This window comes from Aythya marila (genome assembly GCF_965140915.1).
Source record: "Aythya marila genome assembly, chromosome: Z".
NCBI classification, from domain to species: Eukaryota; Metazoa; Chordata; class Aves; order Anseriformes; family Anatidae; genus Aythya; species Aythya marila.
This window is the reverse complement of record NC_139080.1, coordinates 62,743,962-62,759,838: the sequence shown is the minus strand read 5'-3', so window position 1 is coordinate 62,759,838 and position 15,877 is coordinate 62,743,962. Positions and strand designations below refer to the sequence as shown.

Sequence of the window (15,877 nt, the reverse complement as noted above, 5' to 3'; positions counted from 1 at the left end):
AGGCCCATGCCACCATGTCACCGGGGCTCCAGTTCCTCACAGCCCTGCCCAGCCATGGCCCTGCCCAACCAGGCCCAACCCAGAACCGTCTTCAGGCCTGGCCTTGGCCCAGATAGTTGCCCTTCATTAATTGCTCTAAAACTGTTTTCCATAATACTTGTAATGTGCTCCTAATACATTACTTTTACCACTCTCTTGGAATTCAATGCCTTTTCTTCATTTAGGAGAGATAATGGTACATGAAACACAGATATCTGGTCCAAGTGTGCCAGACCTGGCACTACTTCCCAGCTGTTCCTGCTCTATTCTCTCATCATTCTATCCTTGTCTGAATAATGAACTAACTGGTAACTCTCAAGTGGGGTGTGCTTATAAATGTGGCCTGAGGTGCTGCCATGGTGTTAAAGAAAATGGGAATCATAAAGCCACTTGTCCCTCTTGCCCCATTGCCATTAATTGGCTGAGACTAGGTCAGAACATTGTTGTCCCATCACTGAAGTGTAGTCCAGGGCCTAATTACTGAGTACAGCTACAAATAAACATGGGCAGCAAGTTAGCTTATGTCAGCTAATAGCCTGCCAGATCGCACTGTCTATATGGAGGTGTCAGTCAGTTTACAGGGGAACACTTGTTATCTAGGTATTTCATGGAGAAACATGGAGCTGTAGAGCACGTGTTTGGCACAAGCAGAAAAGGGCTGGATGTGGTATTTAGGAAATGGTAAGGGATGGTATTCCAGGGAATTGCACTCTGGTTGCTAAGAAAATTCTCCACTGCAAACCCTGGCTATCTTACTTAAAGGAATATTTACTAAATTAAAACTACTGCTCACTGCTTGAAATCTTAAGTTGTCAGATGTTTTGCTTGTTGGTTTTGAGGGACATTAGACTGCTGTAGCTGAAAGCTATGTAACAGGATTATTTTTTCTTTTTTAGTCATGTGATTTTGTCAGCTTTTTAGTTACCTTGCCTGTTCTCTTGTGCAAAACCAGCTGTAGCTAAACTTCAAGACATATACAATTATTTTATTTCTCTATTTTTCAGTATTCAACCCAAGATAGCTGTGACTTTCAGATAACACCTAAACCTAAAACTCCTGTCGATTTGGTACAAGTCTTATGAGTCCAGCATGTCTTGAAATCAGGTAGCCCATGCTATTTAGAGATCTCTGACTTTGTGTACAAAAGTATTGTAGAATGCAACCAGTACTGGTGCAGTCTTCTTACTAGTTTTTGCAACGACTGTCAGGTATATTTTTGCATTTGAGTTTGGAAGGCAGGGCATTATGGAAAGCTGACTGTAGAAAATAACCTAGTATTGAAAAACTATGGATTCATTTAACTTAAGTGAAAAGAGAAACAGGAAAAAAAAAACCTGACAGATGAGATCCTCTATTTCAAAAAGAAAATCCACAAAATCCCGAGAAATATCAAGCCTGTTTTCCAAGAGGGGATAGGGAGCAGTATGGAGGTCTTACTCCTCGCATCCTTCTTTGTTCCCTGTTCATAACTTCCTGAACACCACTCACCCATTCCACCAGGTACAGTGAGGATGCAGTTCAGGAAGAATCCTACCATCTACTGCAGACCATGTTCCCTGTTTTAAGCATGGTTTTGCCATGTGAAATTCATATTGTTGGCTAGAGGAGTGGACTGACACATAACTCACAGCAGGCATAAGAAGTCTGGGGGTGGGGAGCTTGCCTACAGCTTGGCATGCTGCTTCCCAGCTGATGTAATATGTCTTCCTAGTAAAAGCTAGATTTGGACCATGATACAAAACAGTAAGTTCAGCTGGCTTTACTGTCTTATGTGGTATGCCACAGCTATGATAACAGCTGTTCCTATCAGCCAGGAGGAACTGGTGTTACTGATTTTTGTATGGAAAAACTACTGTACTAGGTTGTCCTGGGGCTTACCTTGAAAATACAAACATTAACTGCAGCTTTGATCCCCCGGAATGGTAAAAGCTGGCAGGAAAAAAAAAAAAAAAAAAAAAAAAACAACTCAATGGATAAATAACCAAATCAAAAACATCATTAGCAGGGAGCAAGAGAGAATATAAGGAATGGATGAATTCCTGACCAGCAAAGAAGGCTACCGCATGAAACACATGGATAAAATAAGACCAAAAGATATAGTGCCAAGTGGGAAATACGGCTATATTAGAAAAATTGGGTGGATTAGTTTAAAGAAAGAAAAAGGTAATAACTGGATAACTGTAAGGCCTGGCAGATTATCTACTGCTCAGACAGATAACAATAGGACAAGAGGGAATGGTTTTAAACTAAAAGAGGGGAGATTAAGACCAGATGTAGGGAGGAAATTCTTCTCTCTGAGGGCGGATGGGCACTGGAACAGGCTGTCCAGAGAAGCTGTGGATACCCCATCACTGGAGGTGTTCAAGGCCAGGCTGGATGGGGCCCTGGGCAACCTGACCTAGTGGGTGGTGTGCCTGCCTATTGCAGGGGGGGGGGTGTGGAACTGGATGGTCTTTAAGGTTCCTTTCCACCTAAACCATTCTATGATTCTAAAATAGCACTGGTATGGAGGGAGGTCACTGATGGAGATTCTTATTGATGTTGGTTGGATCCAGTCTTGTTTCATTGGTATTGGTGGCTTTGTCGGGAAACACTGTTTTAGGAGTCTAAATGGTTAGGAATTTTAATTCTCATCAGAAGTCTATGCAGTATTTTCAGAATGCGTGCAAGACTTCTTGCTACTGGGATCTGGCTTAAGAAAATGGTCTTATGACTGCCCAGCAGATGCAGTCCTCAATGTGAATCACACAGCTGCAACAAGCAACCAGTCTCACACATGAACAACATCCTACATATGACTGAGAAAGAGCACCTGCTGGGACCAAGAGTGAGATCGTTGCAGGTCAGAAGATGGAACAAGACGTAAATCTTCAAAGACAGAACCCTACAGTATGAAGGAATGAGGATATAATACTTGCAATATTCCCTGCTTCCATTCTCTTGAAGGGGTATGGAAATGTGTTGGCCTGGTGCACTGGTCATCCAGGAAGCCCCATGTGGGCAAGGAAAATTAGAAAAACTGAAGAGAATGAGAATATGACAGTGAGTGCATGCATGTTTGTACTTGCAAGTAGTTCTAGCTAATAAAACACCACGGAGACTCTTTGACTTGTAACGGCTTAGTTAAAATACAATAAATATTAACAATGGAACAACTGCCATCAGCTATTATACTTGAAAGCAGCTGTATAACACGAAGAGTTTGATAACTTTGCTGGCTTTACATATTCACCAGACATCGTCAATGTTATGTGGGAAGAAATGTCTGTCTTCAAAGAATGAAGTACGGAGAGTAACATACGGTAGTGCAGAAAAAAGGTGTGCCCTTAGAAACAAGAGTTGGCTGGTTCTCAATTGTATTGCCAACAGGGATGAACGACAGCGTTGCTACTGCGTGTGCTGATGGCGCGCGGGTCCTCTTCACACCTGTAAGAAAAAAAAAAAAAAAAAAAAGGGGCTGATTAAAACTTAACCAGGCATTGAAAAGGACACTTACTGCAGGAAATAAGAGATGAACGCACGCTAAGTTTGGCGCCCAGGTGTGTGTTTTTTCTCCGCAGCTCCGTGCCGGCGCGCACAGCCCGCCAGCTGCTCCGCGGGTGGGGAGCAGCGGGCAGCGGGCACGCGCCTGGGCTCGGCGGGGCCGGGGGCGCGCGGCGGGGGCGCGCGGCGGGGCTCCCCGCCCCCGAGCCGGCTTTGTGCTGCCGCCCGCCCGCGGCCCCGGCCGCCTCCCCTCCCCTCCCTCCCCTCCCCTCCTCTCTTCCTCCTCCTCCTCCTCCTCCTCCTGGGGAGCCGCGCGCGTGATGGCGGCAGCCGCCGTGGCGGAGGCGAGCAGCGGCGGCAGCAGCAGCAGCGACACGTCCAGCACGGGCGAGGAGGAGCGCATGAGGCGCCTCTTCCAGACCTGCGACGGCGACGGGGACGGCTTCATCAGCAGGTAGCGGGGCGGCGGGCGCCGCAACTTCTCCCAACTTTACACCCGCAGCCCGGCGGCCGTGCCCGTGCCCACACCGGGCCGGGCCGGGCCGGGCTGGGCTGGATCCTCCGCCCCGCTCCGCCCCGCCCCGCTCCGCCCTGACGGCGCCCTGACGGCCGGGGCGGGGCGGGGCGGCCGGTGCCGGCCGTTGGCGGCCGTTGGCGCCCGTTGGCTCCTGAGGCGAGGGCCGGGGGTCGCCTCGCCTCGCCTCGCCTCGCCTCACCCAGCCCAGCCCAGCCCGTGCGGGTCCCCGAGTTAGTTTCTTGATCGTGGCCCAAAGCCGTGGATTTCTGTCAGTGGTGGGCTGGCACAGTTGGGGTGGGCGTCTGGAAGCGCACCACAATCAAGTGTTGTGTTGCCTGGAGTTAGCGGCAGCGCGTTTCGCTCAGGGTTGGGCTTAGCTGGAAGGGTGTTTCTGGGACTAGTGCCCTGGTCTCGCAGCAAAACTGTAAAAACGTTGAACTTCAGAACATTATATTCGTAAGAGCTCGTGGGAACTTGAGTTTTCAAAATCTTGTGTTAGCTGCGATTAGTGAGTGCCTGTGGAGAGCCAGCTCAGAGCGAGGGAGTTTCCAAGTTTGTCACTAACCTGAAACCTGAGGGTATGGCCCTGGGGAAGGGCTAAGTAAACTCCAGTCCTCCCTGTCCTCTCTGTGGAACCAGAAAGTTGTTGAAAATCTCTAACAGCTGGCAGTCACTTAAAAATAAAACTTACGCGTCATGATATTTCTTATCTAAACAGCTCCCAAAACGCTTTTTTTTTCCCCCAGTCTGGTCATTATTTTGACAGTTGTGGTTATGAAAGGTAAACTTTGAAAATCTATGCTTTCTAACCAGCGTGTTAAGATCACTTCTCTTTCCATTTGTTTACTGTCCTCATGGAAATTATTCCAATGTCTGAAAACTTTGTACGTTGGCTTAAAGCATACACAGCCTCCTCTGAGCACACTCTCTGATCTGCACTTTGATGCTTTCCTGTAATGTAAACTCTACTGAGTTTTGTATATTTGTATTTTAAAGCACTTACTGGGAGAATGTTGATGCCGTTGTGCTTCGTACAGACAGCTGAGAGATGCTAGCATGACATAAACCACTCACACTTCAGATTGACTTTTGTTACCTTTCCTAAGTTTCTTCCCAACTAGTATTATGTGTATGTCAGAACACATTTCTGAATGCTGCTTGAGCTACACTTCTGAAAGCTTTGAGGACTAAAGGACATATCTGAGGCACTGGATTTCAGTAGCAAACAGAAATACAGCTCAGAGGATAGCTGAATACCCTTCTGGAGACAGTGGGTCTGTTGTTCAGAGCTGGTAATGCCTTGCTTCATAAGGGAGTTGTGCCTTCAACGTGAAATTGGTAAGGCCTTGATCAGAATGTTGTATCATAAATTGTCTTGCCTCAAATTTCCCTATTTGCAAGAAAGTAATGAATGAATACTTAACAAATGATCTTTGACATGAGAGGGAGTAATTTCTTCTTGACTTCATTAGCAAGCCTAGGTAATCAGACTTGTAAATGCAATGCGTTCCTTACTTTATGTAGTGTCTCCGCTTCTCTTATGATCTATTTGATGGCAATGGCTTATGCACAAGCAGACTGACTCAGTGTTTTTTAAATAAATTTATAGTATATGCCACCACAGTCTTGAAGACAGTTTGTTCAGGTTCATGGGCACGCAGCATCCCTATGATATAGTGACTTTTTGTCAATGTTTATAATCTTAGTGTTTGGGTAATTGCATCTTTTTTAATGTAGTAAATTAAAACGAAATACACTTTTGCAGTAAACTTAATCTTGCCATTCTGTGCATACTGTTTGTCTTGCTACTTCTTTTTCTTCTCTGTACAGGCCAGTTGGTTGATTTTCCTGTTCCCTTTTGCCCTGTTTCCATGGTCTTCCCTTTACTTGTGGAAACTGGTGTTTTCCATCTTTGAGGGCAATGATATCTTTGTTGCTTTCCTTGTAGCCCCAGCAGAAATGGTAAGCTGACCTCTGCGCGTTACGTGTGCCTTTTACAGCAGGTTAAATGTTGCAATAAAAGCCTGGGCATCTGTAGGAGGACCTGAAAACAAGAAGCTGGCACTGTAAAATTGGCTGCTTCCTTGTGGACTGGAACTGTTCTACAGCCTCTTAATAGTTTGAGCCTCTTCGGAACTTAATTATTTTCAATGCAGTGGGATCAAAATATGCAGTTTTGCAGCTGTTACTCAACATAAGTTGTTGTAGCTTTCAAAATGAGTATCCCTTCCGTTCTGCTTACAGGGCTGAAGCTTACTCATTCATTTGCACAATGAACGCAGCGGTTTGTTTATAAGACATCTTTCTCTCCTATTCTGGAGTTGTTATGGAAGAGATTTTTATTCTTGAAGCAAAGGCAGGCACTTTGTATGCGTGTTTATTTAGTTCATTTTGCATGAGGAAAAGAGCTGTTTGCATTGCTAATGAAGTTATATGGTGTCTCAGCTGTGGAAATGCTTTGTTGTGCATCAAACTGTAAACCTTTTTAAATAATAGCAGGGAAATAGAGGCACACAGATGGAGAGGAGGAGCATGTCCTGAGATACTGATTAATTTTCCTGCTCTTACCTGAGATACTGATTGTGTTCGAGGGTCTAAATAGTTAGGATGATATGAGAGTGTGATTGTTATGTGTGTATTGGTTGTTGGTGTTTATAACCGAGAACAAGCTGGATGATGGGGCATGAAATGCTTCGCCTGTGTCAGTCTCTGTATGTTGCATTTGACATATGAACATTGAAGTTTTGCAACATCTAGTTGTAAAAAAGTATTATTAAAACACCAAAGCTCTAACTTGTTGGTTTGTAGTCAAATGGTTTTTGTTCCCTTTGGGAGAAATAGTAGTTAAGTAATTATTTTAGTATCTCACAAGTGCTTGGTATCTTTCTAATACCTCAGCAAGAGGTAACTATACCACTAAAAACATATGCAAAACAGTCCATGATTAAGACTGGATTTTGAACACTTATTATCAGCTGAGTCAGCCTTGCTTGGAGCAGAAGGCAGCTTTAAGCTGTTTAGAGCAAAACTTAATTTTTGCAGCTGTAGGTGGATTGTGTTTTTATTAACAAAGAGCTGTTAACTGAAAAAAAAATGTAATTGTATTCATTTGTTGAGCTTCTGTTTACTTTGAGGAGCTTTGGACTCTGATGCTATGGTTATTTAGCTTCAGGGGGTTGGTGCCTTGGGGAGGATATAGGGTGGCATAGAGTAGAATAGAGTATGTGCTGCTATTTAAAAAAAGTAACTTTTATTTTAATATTAGCATATATGGTGGCACATATAGCCTTGGTGGTTGTCAGTAAGGAAAGTGAGACCTTGCTCAGTTTTTACAGGTGTTGGGCTTCTTAAATGCCTTTATTAGAAACTTAAATGCCTTTATTATGTATGGCGGGTACGAAGCATCCATTTAGAATAATGAATTTCACCTTTATGGCAGAAGTCACTGAGTTTTCAGGTTATTCTGTTGGAACGCTACATGGTGTAAAATTACGGTAACTTTAAACAACTTATTTCCTGCACATTCAAAAAATTGCAGCTATGAGCTATGGAGATAATGGGTGAAGAAAAAATAATTAAGTTACAAATATATGCTAATTTTCTGCATTTAAATGTTTAAATGCAGAATAATAATTTTTAGGGTTATGCAGCAGAAAGGCAAAACTAGTGTTTAATTCAGAAAGAGAAATTTCATTATTATATTAAGAGTAATCAAGTTCTACTTGTACAGTTTGACAACATTTTAATCTGCATAAATTTTTTATGTTGTGCTCAATGTGTTACTGAAATCTCTGATAATGAAGTGAGATGTTTAAAAAAAACCCACAAACCTGCTGACTTCGTTTTGAGCTTGTGCAGCCCATTAAAAAGACTTGCTGAATGAAAGAGTTCCCCCTTTGACAGTCCTTTTCTGAAGTAGGTAAAAGAAGCTTGTTGGATTTGATGTATTATGTGAATGGTTTTAGTGGTACATAGCTTTGGGAACTAACAAGCTTTCCAATAGCAATCCGATGCTTCCCTTTCTAGTAGGTGCAGTTGTTGGGGCTTTCCCAATCTTCTTGTTCTCTGAGTATATTTTGTTAACCACTTCAGTCTTTTTCTGCTTCTGGTGGCCACATGCTGTTGGAAACAAACAAAAAAAGTCTTTCAAGAAGACTTAGATTGCCTTCTACTACCTCAGAGTGGGCTGAACTTTTTCCTGGTTATAGTGTAGTAGCAGAAAATTTGTCCTGTTGAGCTCGACTTGGTGGGTCTTCAGGAGAGAACATATATAAAACAAAACTATAAAGTGACTTGCGGAAAGCTGACTCCACAGTCAGTCCCGCCAAAGTCGTGCACACCTGATGCGGCAACTTGCCTCGGCTATATGCAGGAAAGAGTTACATATGCATGAAGTTTCACAGTACGCCTATACATGTTCATAACCTGTCTCCAGTTCGTATTAAAATTAGCTCCAAGGAGTCATTTCCATAAACTCCTCCCATCTGCGCTTGCGCAGTGTGTTCTGGTGGTGGTCGTCAGGGGTCATGGGGATGAAGATTGATGACTCTTCCTTGTCACCGCTCCTTGACCTCTTGTCTCTGTGCAGACTCAGTTGCTCCTTGGCTCTTACCCATCCCCAGGACCAGTTTCTTCCAGTTTCTTAAGACAGGCTCACACTCTAATTAGCAGACTGACCTTGATAAGGGGCCCAAGGCTTCTTGCTTTAGTTAATTTGCACAATGCACCACAGCACTAAGCAGCATCCCAGTTTAATGCCGTCAGTGCTCTATCGCTGCTTGATAAGATTCTCTTAACTCCCTCTCTCAGTCCCCCCTGTTCTAAAAAGTTAGTAAATTCTTTTATTGTATTCTCCTAACTCCCTCTCTCAAAAGTAGCAAAGCTGTCAGTAATTTCTTTGTTTAAAAGTAGTATGAAAGTTACTTTTTTTCTCTGAAACAACCTTCTGCTATTCCCTTTTTTACTCTCCACTTTAAAAATAAGTAATTACTGCAAAGTGTTTGAAATGAATTTAGATAACGTTTTTCAAGCCTGTAGTCTGACTTTACTTTTTGCAGCTTATTGAAGGGAATACATCCTACTTTAGGCTATTGCTCCATATGAAGCCACGAATTGCATCCATGCGGAGCATTGTCAGAGATCTTGATGAAGCATCATTTGTTTTAAAATTCATCTATAAATTGGAGGGAGTGATCTGAATGTCACAGAATATGAATAAATGATGAGTTCAGAACTCTGCTGCACACCATTATGATGGGGTGGGGGAGGAAACAAACAAACAAACAAAAAAAAAAGAAGCTACTGGTGTAGGGTAAATCATGATGAACTTCTGAACGGTCCTGTAAATAACACAGGTAAATGAAATAAGTGTGAAGTATTTAACACCGGTATTTAGTGAGAACTAAATGGATAAATGCAGAGATCCAAATTCTCAATAGGTTAACTGCTACTGTTTTACTAGAGATGAAGAAAACTGAGGTTTGGTCCAGTGTTACTGCTGGCTTCTCTCTGTTGCTTCTACTCAGTGGACAGAGGTGCACTGTGTTAACAGTGTTAAGGTAAAACATGTATTGCTTCCAGGAGAGCTGACTGCAGCACAGCAAGGTTATAAGGTACATAACGAGTATACCTTCTGCGTGGCCAGAAAGTTTCCAGACTCCTACTTCCTGCTGTGTATTTCTGAGTGTTGCAATTAAAAGATTACCAGTGCTGGTGAGAGTTCTCAAGTACACAGTTCTGTTGACGAGAAAAAAAGTCCTTTTTTCCTCAAAGGTTGTACTTAATAAAGCAGTTTTTACAGTGGTAGTGACAAGAAACCATACAGTAAAGAAAACATAAGCAGACTCTTCCTGTCATTGTATTTTCTTTCTTTAACTTCTGATAATGGTCTCATGTGGTTGAACTGTTTTCCCTTCACAGATGACCTCAGGCAAAGGTGAGCAGAGGCACTTGTATGGTTATAATAGGGACTTGGAGTATAATGTTGAAGTGATGCCTCTTCTGAAACTAGCCTAATATACAGACTTCGCAAAAAGATCTGAACAAAGAGCTGTTTTGTCATTTGCTCCATATATACACAAGTCACTTGTTGGAGACTTAATTTATAGACAGGTTTGTCAAAGATCTTTATCAACTTCTTTTGTTGTTCAAGGCGTGATGTTTTATGTATTCTACATGCAGTTCTTCAGCCCTGTGGTGGTATAACATAATTTTTACCTGCAAGATGCTTGTTACTGAGTCCATGCAAATATTGTCGGTGAGGAGCTCTCAAAATTTAATTTGGACATGAGTTAACACTTTGCATGTAGGTGCTTTCTAGCCCCTTCGGGCTATTCTCTGCTGGTTGGAAACAGCATAAGGAACAAAATGCGTAAGTAGAACCTGCTAAGTGCTCATCAGTGAGCAGACTAGGGAGCAATACAGCCATATGTCCCGGAAGCAAGGCTTTTAAAAGTAATTATGTAACTGAAATTAAAAAAAAAAAAAAAAAAAAGACTTGTGAGAAAAGGTAATATTACTCTGCTAGTTTTGCCACCTTCGTCCATCTGATTAAAAAGGGAATATTATGTGGAAACACTCTGCAGATATCATCAAGGACAACTCTTTAGTCCTTGCATTCTTTCTGGCTCTTCTGCATATTGTTGGGTCATTCTTACCATCATGAAGTTTGTAATGTTGTTATACCCCAGTTCAAGATGTTCTTCTCACTTGAGATCTGGACTATTTGCTCTGTGTTTTCTTGAACCACAACATTTTAGGAATTACCACAAAAATTGCCTGAGCCTTTTTGAAATTTACTTTGCTCTTGCCCTATTTTATTTGTTTTTCCCTGTGTGTCTTGAAAATAGTTTCATCTCCCAAGTACTGTTCCTAGACTTAATATTATTCTTCATCCATCTCCATTAGGAAGGTGCTTAAGGGACTGTGAAGCAGAACAGGTAATGGAAAGAGTGCTTTTATACAGTTGAAGCACAATACTGTATGTCAAATAAGATGGTGAGTTAGAAGCACTGTACTGTTTTTTACATAGATGTACTCCATTTTCTCTGTTTCCTTTGCAGCTTGCCTTAGTCATTGGTTCCAAAGTTAAATAGAATTTAGTGGGTTTTTATTCTAAGTTTGTCCTCCATAGGTCCTCTTAGAGCATCACATCTTAAAAAAGGAGTAAATTATGGGGGAAATGTGAGGGACAGATATAGACAAAAAGCCAGAGGAACACCGTGCATGCTTAGTTTGGGCTGCAGAAAAATTATCCCTTTGTTAAATATTATGTCTAGCAACCATACCAAGAATTAACATTCACTAAAGGCTTACACATTTCAAAGTCTGTATTTGTTACCATTAATAAACAGAGGAATATATTCAAACTTGAGTTTTCTGAACCTTTTATATTTTAGCATTAGGTAGCTGTCCAATTTCTATGTAAACATCAGACTCATGAAGAAGGGGTATAGTAAGACAATTTAGCTGGAGCTACTCAGGTTTTAATGTTAGTGTGTTTTACACAGCTTATTCCATTTTTCTTTCTCATTGGCATTAGTAACTTGTGAAAACTGACTTAAGTATAACTCTCAGGCTTTATGTTAAATGGTTTTATTGTATTCTTTTTCTTTGAAGCTTCATGTCCAGATAGATTGTAACATTGAAAAACTGAGCAATATGCTCAGTTTGTTGAACTTTTTGATGTCTTTGAATGAACATTACCATTAAGTTAACTGACAAGTGCTGAAGCTAGTTCTTACTTTATTCATTTTAATGAATTTTTTACTAATACTGTGTTATTGGGGTTATTACCATAATAGAATTGAACCTCCCTTTAAAGTCAATAATTTGTGCCTTTTGTGGCCCTGGAGGGAAAAAAAAAAAAAAAGTAGAGCAACTGTCATCTTTTTATTGTGCTTTGCTGGGTTTCTTGATGGCCATTCTGAAATAGTAAAATTTTACTAATATACTTGTGACTGGTCCCTCAGCTTCTGACCTCAGTAATACGTTTAGAATAACTTCACACTATTTTATAAGTGAAATGGCTATTCACTGTGACCAAGCTGGTTGTGTGTCAGTCCCCTTCCCCTCCTCATGAGACCTTGAAGGTCCTGCACACTTGACGAACTTCTCCCCCTCCATACCAGCCTCAAGGTTGCTGGGCGCCAGGCTGACTTCCTCAGTTCTTAGCAGCCTTGAAGATCCCAGGCACATGGCCAGCCAGGTTCTGATGACCCCGTCAGAGAACAGGGAAACATAACAGCATACAGAGTGCTGTCTATAAAATCAAGCCGCTACAAGTTGTAGGCAGGACTTGGATTAGATCTGCTGCAGGACGGCAAAACCAGTGATCCTCCAGTATCTGGGGACATTCCACTGTTGCCTGCTTCCTCAGAGTGTTGAGTGAGTGACTGGTATTCTCTTGCGTGTTTCAAGTCCAGAATATGATTGTTATATTGTGTGCCAGGTATTGAGATTTGACCCAATTTGCAGAGGGCCTGGGTGATTAGAACAAGCACATTAAGAGACCGTAAGCTAAGTTGTGCTATGAATTTTTGTGGTATGCTACTTGTAAAATCCTGGAATAGAATTGTTTGGTTGGAAGGGACAAACAAAGATCTTCAAGTACAAATGCAAAAATCTGTGCTAAGCTTATTCTGATCATAAAATCCTCTGCTCTGCTGATCACAAAATTATGTTGAATAATAAAGCTCTAATTGTCACTACAACTTTGTGCTGTTGTCATTCTGCCCAGGATCGCCAAAAGAACTTGTATGTCCTTACAGCATCGGGGACAATACTCTTCTCTAGGCTCATAGCAAGCAGGTAGCCTTACAAGGTGTTTTGGTACCTAGTCCTTTTGGCAAATCCGTAGCCCTGTGGTTATAGCACAGAGATCAGTGGTGTCTATTTCAGCAGTAGTATTGAGACTTCAGTAAATACTTGAATAGGTCCTACTGATGATTGCCATCTTCCTCTGCTCGTGACAAGCAGGGTAGCTGGCATCCTTAGCCAGAGCGACTTTCTAAATGTATTCAGTGTTAGGTTGCCAAATTCTGTAGCTGAAAAGTAATGGATAAGCTGACTGTTTTGGGATGCACTTGGATGAGAGAAGACTTCTTCTACGGAGCGGTTAACTCCTCCTGTTTCTTTATTTCCCTTTTTTGATGCAGTTTAAGGATACCATGCACAAATACTTTGCAGGGTATTGTGGATGGATTCTAAAACAATTAAAAAGTCTTTGTCTTGGATTTCAGAGGTAGGGTAATTAGTATCTGAAATTTATTCAACAGGTTATGCATGTTTTGGCAGGGAGCAAGGGGCCTCACAGGATACTTGGACACAGGGCCTTTTTTTGCAAATACAAAGCCCTGAGCTAGGTGCCAGCATTCCTTATGAAATCAGTTGCAAAAAGTGGAGGTGTGTGGTTTTTGTTTGTTTGTTTGTTTGCTTTTATTTTATTATTATTTTTTTAAAGTAAATTTAAGGGCAGGATGCTGCTGAAGGAGTTGTTCCACGGTGTGCAGTCCTGAAATTTCACTTCTGTCTGCACTAGAATTTGTTCAGTGAGCGAGAGTGAAGAACTGCTCTGGCTGAAAACTAGCCCCATGAAAAAGTACTTTTTTTCTGGGCCAGGTAGTTCATGGTTGTGGCTTGTCATATGGCTCTGTTGGTCCTGGAGAGAGGCCAGAAACACTGGGGTTAGGATTTAGTTGTGATCCTTCTGGCAATGTCTGCTTGGTTGTTTTCAACACTGTTCAATCCAAATACTCTCAACTGAGAAACATCTTTAAAAGTTAATTCAAATCCAGAAAAACAACATGGTTTGAAAAACCACAAAACTGAGCAGAGGTTTTATTTGTACTCTTGTCACCTCTGCTCATAAATGAAAGAGATTAACTAGTCTAGTGCTCTGCCTAATTGTATTTTTGAAAGGATGGGCTTGGAATGGCACCTGGAGAAAATCAGTTAAGCTGTGGATTCACAGCTTTTGAAACCTAATTTTTACTGTGAACACTCGTGCATCTCCAGAATAAATGGTACATATGTGGAGTATGTCCTGGAAGAATGACTATTCCCATACATGACTTCGTATATTAATTAACTGTAATTAACTGTAATGATCAGCTGTAATGAGCACATTTAATGTCTTATTTCTTCTGAGAGGTTTTTGTTTGTTTGTTTGTTTTCAGCGCTACTTTCTGAAATTTAATGGAACAGTATTCATGTAGCACTAGCAATAATTTATTCAATGAAATCCTTTACGCTATTTGTATGGGTAGGTAAGGTAACAAAGACCAGACTGCCCATGAATGAAATCTGTGCTCCTGGTAGTTATTACCCTGTGGTAGAGTCTGTAGGCTGAATTGATACTGTGTTTGTGCAAAATTTGAAACTAGTGAGCAGCACAAAGGAAAGCATAGAGTGGCAGAGGTTCTATTGACAGACCCTGCCTCTGTTGATAAATGGACCTTTGTTTGCCTGCAACAATTCCCTCTCCAGAGGTGACAGCCTTAGCTGAAAACGGGCATATTGCTCTCACGGGTTGTAAGATGCAGTTTGTGCTAACAGTGAGTGTTCAGAGTACACCACTTATTTCTAATAAGTAGAGAGTGCATTTGTTGTTCCTGCTACAAACAAAACATTTCATTTCTGGAGGTTCCTGTGAGAGATAGTTGGTCTTGTCCGCATCTAGTCTGAAGTGTAGCAGGGACCATGAAGCGACATACTGACTTGCAGAGAGCTTCCCCCTGCAGGAGAAGGATCGCCGTGGTGGGCTGTGCAGCGGTGGTATAGGCTGTGTGGCCAGAATAGTACTGTGAGAGGTTGCCAAGCCAGGGCACAGCTGTGAAGTAAAACCTTAGCTGGTTGAGTTAGGAATAAAGCTTATGTAGTTTGGGGGCTGGTTGGCAGTTAACCCTTCCTTCTTCCTGGTTCTGCTTAGCATGATGGAACCAGGACAGGTTGTTGAGTTTAATTGTGGACTTGTAGAACATACAGGGGAATATGCAAGGCAGAAATCTAAACTAGCAAGGAGTTTCAAGAGTAACAAAAATTATTCCAGAATATGTAAACAATAAGAGGAAAACCAAGGAAAGGGCACTCGGGAGGAAGCTGATAAGCTGTTGGTGGCTGATGCTGAGGGGTATCAGAAATTGTTTTGTTTGTCTCTGAGACTGAAAATACTAAATAGAGAGAGATGGTTCCTGCAAATAGGACTGATTACTACTACCTTGAAAGGCTAGAGGAAGAAAGAAGTTAGAGATATTTGGATTTATGTTTTAATTAGCTTTACTTGAAAAACTTGAGTTAAGGTTTGTAAAGACAGCCTCAGAACTATTTTGTGTTTTCATTTTTTAATTCTTGAGATCTTTCAGAAGATAAAAGTAACAGAAAATTGGGAAAGATAAAATGCTTATTTTCTTTAAAGTCATGTTGAGATGGGGATCAGTCTGTATACAGTGTATATCTGCCAGAATATGGATTTGTTAAGAATAAGTTGTATCAAACTATCAAACCCATATGATCTATCAGAAATCTATTAGAAGAACTTAGTGGTGGAAGTGAAACGAGATGCCTTCTATCTTGTGCTTACCAAAGCTTTTGATGTTTTATGATACTGCTAGCAGTGCCAGAGAGAGGCTGCTTTTTTTTTTTTTTTTTTAATCCTGTACTTAGATCGTTAGATACCAATAGTTTATTTTACTAGAAGATTGTATCAAATTGAAATTCTAAGAATGGCTCAGGCCAGATCAGTACTGTTAAGGATTAATGATCTGGATGACATGATAACAAGTAAGCTTAATTAAATTTAAGATGGTACCAAGATAAGATTGCAGATATGCTGGAGGAGAG

The 15,877-nt window shown here is 41.5% G+C and overlaps 1 protein-coding gene across 1 annotated transcript in view; it reads left to right on the top strand.

Annotated features, from left to right (window-relative positions):
- Nucleotides 1–3,816: 3,816 nt before the first annotated feature.
- Nucleotides 3,817–15,877, top strand: part of MCC (MCC regulator of WNT signaling pathway) — a 202,014-nt gene continuing 189,953 nt past the window's right edge. Inside the window, exon 1 of the mRNA XM_082784232.1 lies at nucleotides 3,817–3,976. Coding sequence (XP_082640358.1) covers nucleotides 3,843–3,976 — 134 coding nt within the window. The 5' untranslated portion in view covers nucleotides 3,817–3,842. The remainder of the gene's footprint in view (nucleotides 3,977–15,877) is intronic.